Below are 12,519 nucleotides of genomic sequence, written 5' to 3' on the forward strand. Positions count from 1 at the left end.
AACAAATTTTTTTGCGTTCTTAAAGTTTTCAAAGAAATCATAATACCTTCTACAAGAGACATGACACATTCTCATAAATATTCGTATAAAAGTTTATTTAAACTTATTTATTCGTTTTAAAATTTATCCAAAACTACAGCAAAATATGATCATTCCGCTGCATGAATCGAATTATTTGTTTTTTGCAATGGATTTCAGGATATATTCAGAATTAAAATTTTTTAGTTAATATAGATATATTCGTTTTCTTAGCTGATTTTTTGACAAATATTTTTAATTGATATCGTAGAACTACAAAAACATCTTTTTAATTAACCGATTTTCAAACTCGCAATAAAGAGACGGATTTCACGGAGCACAGAATGATTTATTTTACTTTATCCAGATGTGAAATTCACATTTGAGGTGAGAATAATCTTACAATAGATGGGCTTCACTCAGGACAACGCGGGAATGGGATTTTACTTAATTAAATGGGATTTTATTAATATCAAGTTAATTAACTGCTATGCCAACGACGACGTCGGTAAAGTTGGACATTTCGTATTTACAAAGCATTTATGGACACCGTGCCATAATATAACGTATTATATTAAACAATACATAATGACGTCAGCGTGGAGGTAGAAAGGATGCGAAACGTGAATAGACATTGTCGGCGAAAAGCGGGGAGAAACGACGCGTAATGAGATCTGTGAATATAACGTCGACGTAAAAACGGCGTCAGCAGAGCGAAGGACTATTATACTGCCATTTATATCGGTATACCGCTTAATGTTCTCGGCTGCAATACACCTTCGAAGGCGGTCTTCGAACAATGTTGAAGATCAAGCTTTCCGTGCTACATGTTAAAGAAAACAGCAATACATCTAAGATAAAATTTATTGAAATGAAATTTATTACTGTGTATTCTATTCAGAAAATGTTGCGGTAACTTTAAGTAAACAGTCGCGAAACAGTTAGTAAAACAGCACGTCTACTATGTAAATGAAAATTTAATTAAGGTAAAAGATGAGCTAATTTTATATATACACTTAAGATTACATCAAAAGATACTCTTTTGCGTAATTGTATTATATTTGCGTTATTTCGCAAGTTGGGTAATATTTAGAGGAGGATAGGAGAAGAGGGGTTTTAGAGGCATGCAGAAAGTTTGTTTCCTATTTGTCGGTTTCGGCTGCAATAGCCATTACTCTGAGCCAACAGTTTTAGGAACTATTCAAGCGTAAATATATCACTCGCGAGAATCCGGAGGTCATTGTTCAAACTCAAACCTGGGCTTTTTACCCAATTCGAATAATGCGTTTTTATCCGATTCCGTCCTACGGTAAAGTTTCGGTATCGGCTTTTTTTGCATTGCTGAGCTTAAAATTTTTAACAATCGTGTACACGAATACGGATATACTCGCAACAGAGAGCTTTTGCATTTCATATCTCATATTTCGTATTTGGTATACCCAACAATCTTTTGACTTACATTGTGTTTCCACACGACTTTGTAGGCACCCGGATTCGCATGAACTTTACATTCAAAGTATACATCATCACCCTCCTCGATGTCATCTGGGTTCATGTTCGAGCCGAGTTGCAGATGCAAAATTGGGACAACTGTAAGTAGAAAATGTCCGTGATTATTCCACGAGTCTTGCTCAATTTCCATAACAAGCACGTTTTCAAGATAAATTATCTTATCAATTATTAAAAATTATCAATTATAAAAATTAGTTTCAGTTATATTGCATATCCCATGCGCAATTTTGAAAGATTCAGAAACAATCGTTCGTTATTCATTCATTATTTATTTTATTGTAGTATTTGTAATTTACAGAAAACTTAATAAATATTGCAGAAGTAAAGCATAAATATAAGTAAGTAAAGACACAACTCGATATCTATACAAGCACTCATTTTAATTGCAGAGACTGAAGCTTGAATAAAGCCAAATACTAAGAGAAAAATGTTTGGTATATATGTATAATTGCATGATTATAATAAAATAATCATAAAAATATATGGTTGGGAACTTTTATTTTATTATAACTATAGTGTTAGTAATAATAATTATATTTATGGTTCTATGGTATATATAAAAAATACATTTACTGTTATTAACATTATTATTTTATTATAGCAGTAATAACTATAAAAATAGAGCTCTTAACCATAATTATTTTACTATATGTATAATTGTAGTTCACAAACACACTTTTCTCTTAATGAAGAAAATAATCAAAGTAAACAGAATCTGTAAACATTACAAGTATAAATTTATCTCAATTAAATACTTTCTTATCATTATTATTAGAGCATACAAAAGTATCTGTCTTCAATCTCAATATCCAAATTCGCTGAATGGAATTCGTTGCGAGAGTTATGACATAATCATCTTTTATGAGGCTCCGTCTCATTCGAAACGAAACGGACTTGTCTCACATCGAGCTTTCAAATTTGCGAGCGTGGAGATGTCGCGGCGGGCAAATAAATCGGGTCGCGCTGGTCAGCCACCGTTGCGCCGCGCCGGACGTTCCATTTTGGCCTCGTCGTTGACGTCTCGTTATTGTGATTACATTCGCGTTTGCGCGAACGTAATCTATATCGACGGTCTTGTTTCGGCCTGCCAGGCTTTTAACCCGTTTACCGTGTTCGATATACGTACACAAACATGGACAACGTACGCGTGGTGCTACACGGTCACCCGGCCGTGCCGTTATGCACACGTGCACGCGTTGACGTATGCCGTGCACGCGGATTTTCCGATGTGTCGATTGTACAGAGAAGCAACACCCACACTATGGCTCGCTTATGAGTTTATGGCTTTGATAAATTACCGCCAACTTGTTTTTACGCGGTGATGCGCGCGTTTAATGCGCGACAATTCCTATTTAACTCTCGAAATGTTTGTATTCTCATTCTGTATTTACCCACTCTAATTACATCTTTCTTATAAAAGAAAAAGATTCGTAACACTTCGGAGCTAAGATCTATTGGACATTAAATTATAAATCTTTTATCCAAACATGTCAAACAATTCAGTGTTCTTTATGTTGTGTCTGGATTTGGATTATTTTTATTAAAATATACTTAGTATTCATTTTTTGTTTCTTCAAATTAATTATGCTTTTTAATTAACATAAATTAAATGGGTTTTTCAGCGTCAGTAATTGTATTACAGATTTTGGTATCACCTCCGGAGGATTAAAGCGAAATTTCGAGGATAAAGAGAAAAGTTTATAGTACGCGTATAATTTTATTCCTAACTTAGTATTCACCTTTATGATCATATAAAAATAAAAGTGAGAATTATTGTACATAATTATAATATATATATTATTTATTGTACGCCAAGGAATATTTTTTTATTCGCGTAGTAAGTATAAAATGGCGAAACGGCCAGTCGCGCGTTATTATCCTTTAATACAAATCGAATATTGTTGGTTCACTTGCATAATATTGATGATGATGTGTTAATGAATAATGATATCAGTGATAATAGTGCTGATTCTGCAGAGCATATCGTGTTGCCATTACTAGTATGTAAACTCGTGGTCTACCTCAGCCAACAGTTTGTGATCTGATATTATCCTCGTTTAATTTTTTATTTTATACGTGTACCAATATCATATGTACAATAGATCGTAATTATTCCAATTATGCATATTGTAACATGCATATGTTGTCTTTGGAATAACAAAATATATTACGTTATTGATGTGTATTAGAGATAACGTATAAGACAAGATATCGTATAGATAATCTATATAGTCGATGAATATTATTTTCTTTATGATATTTCTAAGTGAAAATCGACAGAACGTTTCTCAACCTCGTTGATCTCGTGTAATTTTATCTTGTACCTATTTGTTGTGGGTCAGCATACTTACAAAAAACGTTTAATTTCCACGTGTCTTCTGCTATACCACGTTGGACTTTAGGATTTTCAGCTCTACATGTGATAACTTTATCATGATGTAATAGAGTAGGCTGAAACGTCAGGATGGAGCTCGTCATGTTACCATCCTGCGACACCTGCAACAGAATCACAATTTTCCTTTTATTATTATTAGCATAATTATTAACAATTTTATTTACATTATTAAGCATCAAAGAATCAATAGTAATTCAAGCTCAAATTACAAAATAACATTTTGTTATTTTTAATTTGTATTCAAAATGTAAATCAGTTCAATTGGTAGTTAGTTTTAAGTAAACAACGTTTATATTAAACATTATTATACATTTAGTATATATAACATTATTATACACTATATTATACATTTAGTAAATAAACTGAATTTAAGTCAAATTCACATTACATTTTCTTGAATTAAATTGTTTAACTCAATTGTTTTAGTTAAATTAATGACATATCGAATAGAAGCAGTAGTGATCTATATAGGAATGATTAAAAATAACTTATTGAGTTATATATAATTTGACATTATAAATTTAATAGTGTATCATCGATTAATTCAGAACTAGAACGTTTGGTGACTTTAGAACATTTTCCTAATTTTAAATAATATAACGATTTGAACGTTTAATGTTTCACAAACCTATTTTTTACAATTTTGTTCATATAGTGTTTGTTTTTCCTAATTATCGTATTATATTTATACAAAATTCAAAAGTGTCGTAATTTTTTATATAGTTCAAAATTGTAAAACTTCTTTTAAAACTAATTATAAAAATTTTTAGCGTGTCTCAAGAACTTATATGTTCTTTTAGCATAAAAAATATATAAAATGTTCCTATTATGGATTAAAAAGAAGAAATATTTAATAAATTTTTTGTACAGATATACCGCAAAAAAGATAGATGTCTATAATTAATTAAACTTTATTCCGATTTTAGAGCGCTTGAAACGTTACAATTTATATAGGAATTGGAAGATACAATTGCGCAATATTCAAAATTAAAAACTATTCAGCTCAAGTGATTTTATTATTCAAAATCGAAATTATTGTGCGCAAATCTGAACCGCGAATCTGTTCGTTTTAGAAATTTTAATATCCATTTTCTCAAAATCATTTAAATGTTAAATATGGATTTTTAAGCTAATATAGCAATTTAAATCTCTTAAGACAAAGTCAAATTAAAAATTGTTAATTTAATATAAATTTTTTAATCTCTCGGATTTAATATCGGATTTATGAAAAATTACTCTCATATTCGATACTAAAATCATAATTATGTATTACACATTTTTAATGTGCCTTATATCGTATCCGTTAATTGCTTTTCCGATATTTTTTGCAGCACAGCCTATTAAAGTGGGCATCGTACACAAGTACGAATAATTAAATCATGCATACTGTAATATTGGGTAATACTTAATATCAAAATACTATTCATTCGTTAATCGGAATAACAATAAATGAACAATCTACAGTACAACAGTTATATCCACTCATTGCCAGCTATTGCATTTTATTGAATATTTCGTACATTGTTACGAGAATTAATTTGCAGGCGCTTCATTAAAGTTTCGTTGCTAATTAGTGTCAAAGACAGGTATCGCATATGATAAATGCAAAAACATGATACGTGCATTTTAACACGCCACGTAGAAAGAAATAATCATATTGCATTGAAATAAACTATTCTAAATACCTTTTTACAATTTCAATTATTAATTTTAAATTATGCATAGTTCTAATTTCGTTAAAAAGATAGCTTCGGTCTTCGGAAGGATACAGTTCTAGTAGGTATAATTATTCTCGTACTCGCGCGATGCAGCATGCGTTTGAGGTAAGGACTTATAAGCCAAGCGTTAATCCAGCGATAAGTCTTAATGACCGGACGAGTCAGTCCAAGAGGCGTTTATCACCCACCTTTGCGGGTGGTGTAATAGGATCTGGCTTTCACGTGAGTATTTCACCCTTACCGCGAGCGTAACTTTAACGTGCACGAAACCGGCTACTGTATTTACGCAAATGTACGTGGGATAGGTGTCTCGTCAGAAAACATGTAATTATCAAACATGTATACGATCATTCCTTTGATGCGCGACATCGTTCTATTTACGTGTATAAGAATCCATTACATCTTGCAAAGCGTGGTGTACTTAGCTACATTTATAATACTTAATAATATTTTAATAATGCCAATAATAATATTTTAATATTTGGAGAATTAATTAGAACGCTATTGTTATAGTATTGTTACCGATAAATTTTAATATTGTATTAAAAAATAGGCCTCTTAATTAATGTAAAACATAAATTTTTTTAACATTTTTAATGATAAAGTATTTATAATATAGATTTTTACAAACAATAACTTAATTATTAATTTAAAAAGAATAAGTATACTGTCAGTGTTGAACTGATACAGAGTATGTAGTCCAGTTGTGTGTGTTTTCTCATGATACTTAAAAAAATATATAATAACACATAAAATTGCTTACAAATTTAAATCACTTATCAAGCTTTCCGTTATAATACTAATACTATCACTATGAAATCCAAACTAGTATGTATAATGGATAGAATTTTTGAAAGCTTGTTTCTGCTTATCCTAGCTTTTAGCATGGTAGATTAGACCTTCTAATGACCACTGAAAGCATAGCTTAGCGCTCTCTGACCTCGCTCACATATACATACGTAAAATTTACGATAGCGTTCTAAGATTAAATCAGGAATGAAAACAATACAAACATCTCTGGAGAATATAATAGTTTTCAAATTATATGTCATTCGAGATTAGATAATATTGTATAGAATTTATGCGCCTTGACATTTAATTACGCTTTTTACATTTATATAGATACCATCCAGACATCTTTTATCGATCAGTTATCAATTTTTGAAATTAATATTTATTTTCAATAATCAGCGCTGATTTGATGAGCACACATAAAATTTATATTTTAATCGGTAAATATTTATAAAATTTAATTTATCATTATCGTTTTTTCAATTTTACATTTCACGAAAGAAATAAAATTGTATGATTTTAACCAATTGAAAAACAAAAATATCGGTTTACCATGTTTTTTTGTGGCTTTTAATCGTTTTCAGTATTTTCCTAATTTATTGAAATTATGTAGTTTTACTTCTTTGAAGCGAAAATTGAAAAAGTAGTAACAAATTATATATTAATTAATATATAATTAATATATAATTGCTTCTTTGATCAAAGCAAAAATATATTTTATTTTAGAAATGAATTAAATTTCTTATAACAATTCTTTTTAGATAAAATAATTAATAAACTATAAAAATTTTCACATTAAAAAAAAAGATGAATTATGCATAGCAGTTTGAATCCTTTCTTTTATATTACAAATATATTTATTATGTAAATATCAATTAAATTATAGCATATTTGTGGATTTAAGTTACAAGTAATGATATCTTTTTGTTATATTTCCGAAACATTCTCAATTTGACGAAATTATTATTTAGTTTATGTGATGTTAAAAAGTCCATAAAATACAAAATGTTCGATAATACATATTTATTGAAATCCACTTAAAATGTAAAAAACAATTTGACAAATATTTATATTTTCACTACATTAAATATCTCATGACAGTAATGAATAAGACGCTCATTTTTTGCGACTTATGTGGTACATTATGAATGTACATGCAATCACTTTGCTACCAATCGCGTGATGGAACTTCAGTGAGTAAGATGATGATACGCCATTTGATATATCATCGTATTAAGCAATAAGTATCAAGAGACATCAAACATGATCCTTTAGCAATTAGCAATTAGCAAATACCAGCTTGTAAGGTTAATTAATTCTCGCTATTAACGTATCGCAACCGAACTATTTTTCTCTCACTTGATTTATCTATTTCTTATCTATTTCAACAGAAATCGAAGCGCTATGAATTGCTATATATTGTTTCATTAGACGATTTACAGGTGATAATTATTTTTTCAATGGATTCGAATGTATTTTCCATGATAAATTTTTTCCAAATTTATGCATAATTTGCCCGTATTTTCGCAGATTAAAAGCGAAATAGCACTTGATCCGCCGGATCGAGTAATTCAAGTAACTGAAAAGCTCTGGTGTGTCAATCGTTTATTAATAATACGTGTAGTATTCCGCGGATTTATACTCGGGCAATACTGAATTTTAATTGTTCATTTTTTGACGGTTTATTGCGTCTTAATTAGCCATAAGTTTTATTAACTGTATCATATACTGTACCGTATGATATCAGAATGAAATTTTTCGATCATTAACTGAATATTGCGTATATAGAACGAATTAACTCCGAATTGAGTGGCGTCGCGATAAATTTAATTAGTAAGTTCAGTCCGTAATTAACTCCGTATTTTAATATTTGTGAATCGCGCATAGTGTAAATTTGATGTTTATATACCGGGGATTTGTTGAAACATTTTGCCTGAGGAATGGAGTAAACAGTATAATTAGATTAGTATAAAGATATTAAAATCTGAAAAAATGAGATCTGACATCACCATTTCAATTTAAACGTAAAAGGAAAGAAATATAAAATAAGATATTTGTAATGTTTTCGATGATATCTATAATTTGAGCCTTTATTTTGTTGCATATAGAATATGCTTGAATAAAATCCCAACTTCGCAAAATAAAACTTTAAAAAAGAAATTTTTGAAAGTTAATACAATAGCTTTAACTATAATATATAAATATAAAGTACTCTCAATTTATTCTTTCAAAAGAGTATTGATGATAATAAAAATAAGAAAGAATTAACAAAATATTAAAATTATTATAAAAATAAATATTATTTATCAACAATATTTTTTAATTTATTATTTTAATTTATTATTTTTTTGATAGATATAGAATGTTTATGTCAATTTTTTGGAGGATTTTATGTTCATAACCAAGTTTAAAAAATAAGACCTTTGAAATTTTAGTTGTAAATAAAAATACATATATTGACATCTCATAGCTATGCAAATTTCTTTATTTTTAATTTTCAAATACTGATTTTGGCTCTGAAATACGAGTTTTATGGAAATAAAAATAAATTATTTATAAAATTATCGCAAAAAAGGACGAAGAAAATCCATTTTAAATTATTTTTAATATTTCTAACTTAAAAAAAAATTTATTTAAATATTTTCCCTGTAAAAAAATCTCCGCGATTCATCATACTTTAAATTCCTCAAAATTCAAGAATTTTATTATTTTACAATATTTCACAATATTTTCACAATATTTACTATTTCACAATATTACTTAAATATAATGTACAACTTGTGTCGGATATATGTATATGTCAAGTTACATTTATTTCACAATATTACTTAAATATAATGTACAACTTGTGTCGGATATATGCATATATGTCAGGTTACATTTACGTTTATATTTGTCAGATCGTTCTACTACTAATCTTTCTTTAATATCGGTCGTTTTAATGGAATAATATGTATCGTTCTAAATTTAGTGAATGTATCAAGCATATGCAACATATGAACTTAGAATTTTACATTTTAGAATAAATAAGGAAAAAAATAACGGTTTCGTGCACGTAATAAAAATGTTGCCGGTTAACTGAATGGCCATCTCATATTATTAAAAATATTAAAATTTACGTTCTAGTTTTCTCGAAAGCCCGATTCAAATCATGCTAATACGTTTGAAAAAACACGCAACATTTCAGGCATTTTCCCCAGAACATAGGCTGTAATAAAAGCGCAGCACAAAAACGCGTTTAAAAAAAAGAAAAGAGCATCAATACACCTATCTCAAATTTATAACAACTAAATCCATACACGACGTACTTGCAGTTTTGCAATTCCTAGTATGTTCTAGTCGATATCTTCCGTCAGAAGATACGACACTCTCGATGAGCGACGCATTGAGGCAGAAAAGATCGAAACTTTTGAACCGCATTGTACGTACGTGAAGTCCAGAACGAAATTGGCTCGAAATTCGCGCGGCGGTCATAAATCGGCAAAGTCGAATCACCCACTGCCAACTGTACTGTCCACAATTCACCCTCTCTTCCATCCTCACTGCAACCTCCCTCTCGCTTTTGCCTCTCTTGCCTCACTCCTCTCTTCTCGTTCTCTCTCTCTCTCTCTCTCTCTCTCTCTCTCTCTCCTCTTTTCTCTCTTCTCTTTCTCTCTCTGTCTTTCTCTCTTTCCCTGCGTTCGCTGTGTTCCTCGATATGTCTACCGGTACCGAACTTCATTCGACACCGCGATATTATGACGTATAACGCGAGATAGCGCGAACGTGTCAGAACTGGATGCCGCCTACCCGGCACCAGCCAACAACGTGATCGTTATTTTGCGGCGGAAAATATCAGCTCTTTGGATCTCCGCCACTAGCGGATCATCGTCGATCATGGCCGGTCGCGCGACACCGATCGAATCGGCGAATCGTTATTGCAAAATCCACGTGTATGAGCCGCAGCGTAACTGGAGCTCTCGTATACCCGCACTCATTTTTCATTCGGAAGGTTTTACTGCGTCTCGATTATGCATGAAATAACTAGCGAGAGAATGACGTTACGTGAAATTTCCGCGCGTAGAAATCGTGTATCTCTTTAGTATTTTTTCATAATTTATTACAGATCTCAACAATCGGAACAATTTGCACTTTTCATTATGGCTTTAAAATCGAGCAAATTATCTCGGAATTCAATAAGGACAAAAACTGTTATTTGTCAATGTAGAGCAACGTTCAAATAATACGTAAAAATTGATGTGAATTTTTCCAAAGAATCATGGATAAGACAATGACAGAGGAGAACAATTGGAGTAGATACAGTTAACTTTCTAGTGCTTGTTTCGATTTCATTCGACGAATTGCATTCTAGAATGATTTTCTGATAAAAGCGTTCAATATACAATGATAAATCGACACTTTAGAGTTCAATTACGATGGCAATTTCATCATCGTGCGCGAAATGACCCAGGCAAAAGGTGATGCTTTTAACTTAATTGTATATTTTAATAATAAATTAAAATTTTATTCTGATACGAAATATTTACGAGATAATTCAAAAGTAATTATATTTAAGTAAGTTTTAATTTTTATTTTATAAATAATTTTGTGTACAATTTTATAAACAATTTAAAAATAATAATTGAAATTTGTTTATTCTTTTAATAGAAGCCCAAAGTTGATTAAATCAAGTAAAAACATTTTTCTAAATTTTTAATGAAATGATTAATTTAAAGTTATAGAAATAATGTGATTAATGTAAAATCTGAGAGTATTTTACGTAGTAACGTGCTGAAAACTCAATCGTGAAAAGATTAGAAGAGCAATAAAATGATAAACTAATAGGAAAATATGATCGTGCGTTCGTGTTGCTCTATTATGACTACTATACATATATCTCTCCATTCAGATCTGTCATAGAACTATTGACAAGTCGTCAAATGATGGATAGTATCCATTGCTTCGTAGTTACATATGTACTATAACTATACTGTCTATATTAGATAACTTCGTCCTGCTCTTAAGTCAAAGATTACTTAATGTCCATTGCACCGTTTCGAATTCGCATTCATCATCGTTCGACTTGTGTAATTAATTGAAGTGAAAATAAAGCAAAAAATGATGATCACGAATTATTTGATTGCATATATTAAAAAATATAAAAAAGTATTATATATTATATTTATAAAATAATTTCTGTAATATAAACATTATCAAGACATATTGCAATTAAATTGGCGAAAGCCAAAAGATGTTTTAAACATATCTCCAATATGCATATTTTAGCACCGTACTATTTTACAAGAAAGATTAATTTCTTTTGTCCGCTTGTGAAGCGAGTCGATTCGAACCTTTGTGAAATGACCGATTCAATTACATGCGTTTACAGTCTGAAATGGAACACTCTAAAACTTATATACCGCCCCCGACACGAGCGGCGTGTATATCGAGATTCGAAACGCAGTTTGGCAGAGAAGAGGGAGGAAAGCGCGGCGAGTCAAAGAATCACGTTTCAGGAAGAGTTTCATCGCGGAAACGCAGGAAGGGCGTAGATCGATGGTACGCCGGAGTTCGAGTACGTATAACGGAGAAGTTTCCGCGTCGTCTGGAGTGAGGGGATCAAAGAGCAAGAGAGACGAAGGAGCTGTCTCTCTCCCTGTGCAAGACGAGGCAATGAATAGCAGTGAAACGGAGTGAGAGCGAGAGATCACGAAAGCATCGCCGCGCTATCCGGTAATTGCGCCATGGCGTGTCAGAGGGGGTGCTTTAATGGCAACGATGCAAATACCGATACCGGCGTTAATGCTAGTGATTTCGCGGGAAACGATCGAAGAAGAAGCATGCACCCCTCCTCCTTCTCCTCCCCCTCCACCTCTTGGATATACGGAGACGCACGATTTTGTGGGCTTTTCTCGGCCCCGGTAGACCGGTTAACTTTCTAATAGTAAAGTTCTTTTCAAAACATTTCTTGAAAATTAGGATAGACTAGGGAATAAAGGGTCACTTTTGACATTTTTTTGTAAAATAAAAATATTTAATTTACACAGACTATGTTGATATTTTTCGAAATTAGAGACCTTCGACAAAATACATGCAAGAAAGTAT

At 31.1% G+C, this 12,519-nt stretch overlaps 1 protein-coding gene across 1 annotated transcript in view; it reads right to left on the reverse strand.

The window, feature by feature from the left end:
• The window catches only part of LOC105618395 (hemicentin-2-like), a 131,729-nt gene that overhangs the window by 16,699 nt on the left and 102,511 nt on the right, over positions 1–12,519 (reverse strand). Inside the window, exons 7-8 of the mRNA XM_012199938.1 lie at positions 3,882–4,026; positions 1,478–1,608 (exon numbers count right to left, since the gene is read on the reverse strand). Coding sequence (XP_012055328.1) covers positions 1,478–1,608; positions 3,882–4,026 — 276 coding nt within the window. The remainder of the gene's footprint in view (positions 1–1,477; positions 1,609–3,881; positions 4,027–12,519) is intronic.

Source organism: Atta cephalotes (genome assembly GCF_000143395.1).
Source record: "Atta cephalotes unplaced genomic scaffold scaffold00016, whole genome shotgun sequence".
NCBI classification, from domain to species: Eukaryota; Metazoa; Arthropoda; class Insecta; order Hymenoptera; family Formicidae; genus Atta; species Atta cephalotes.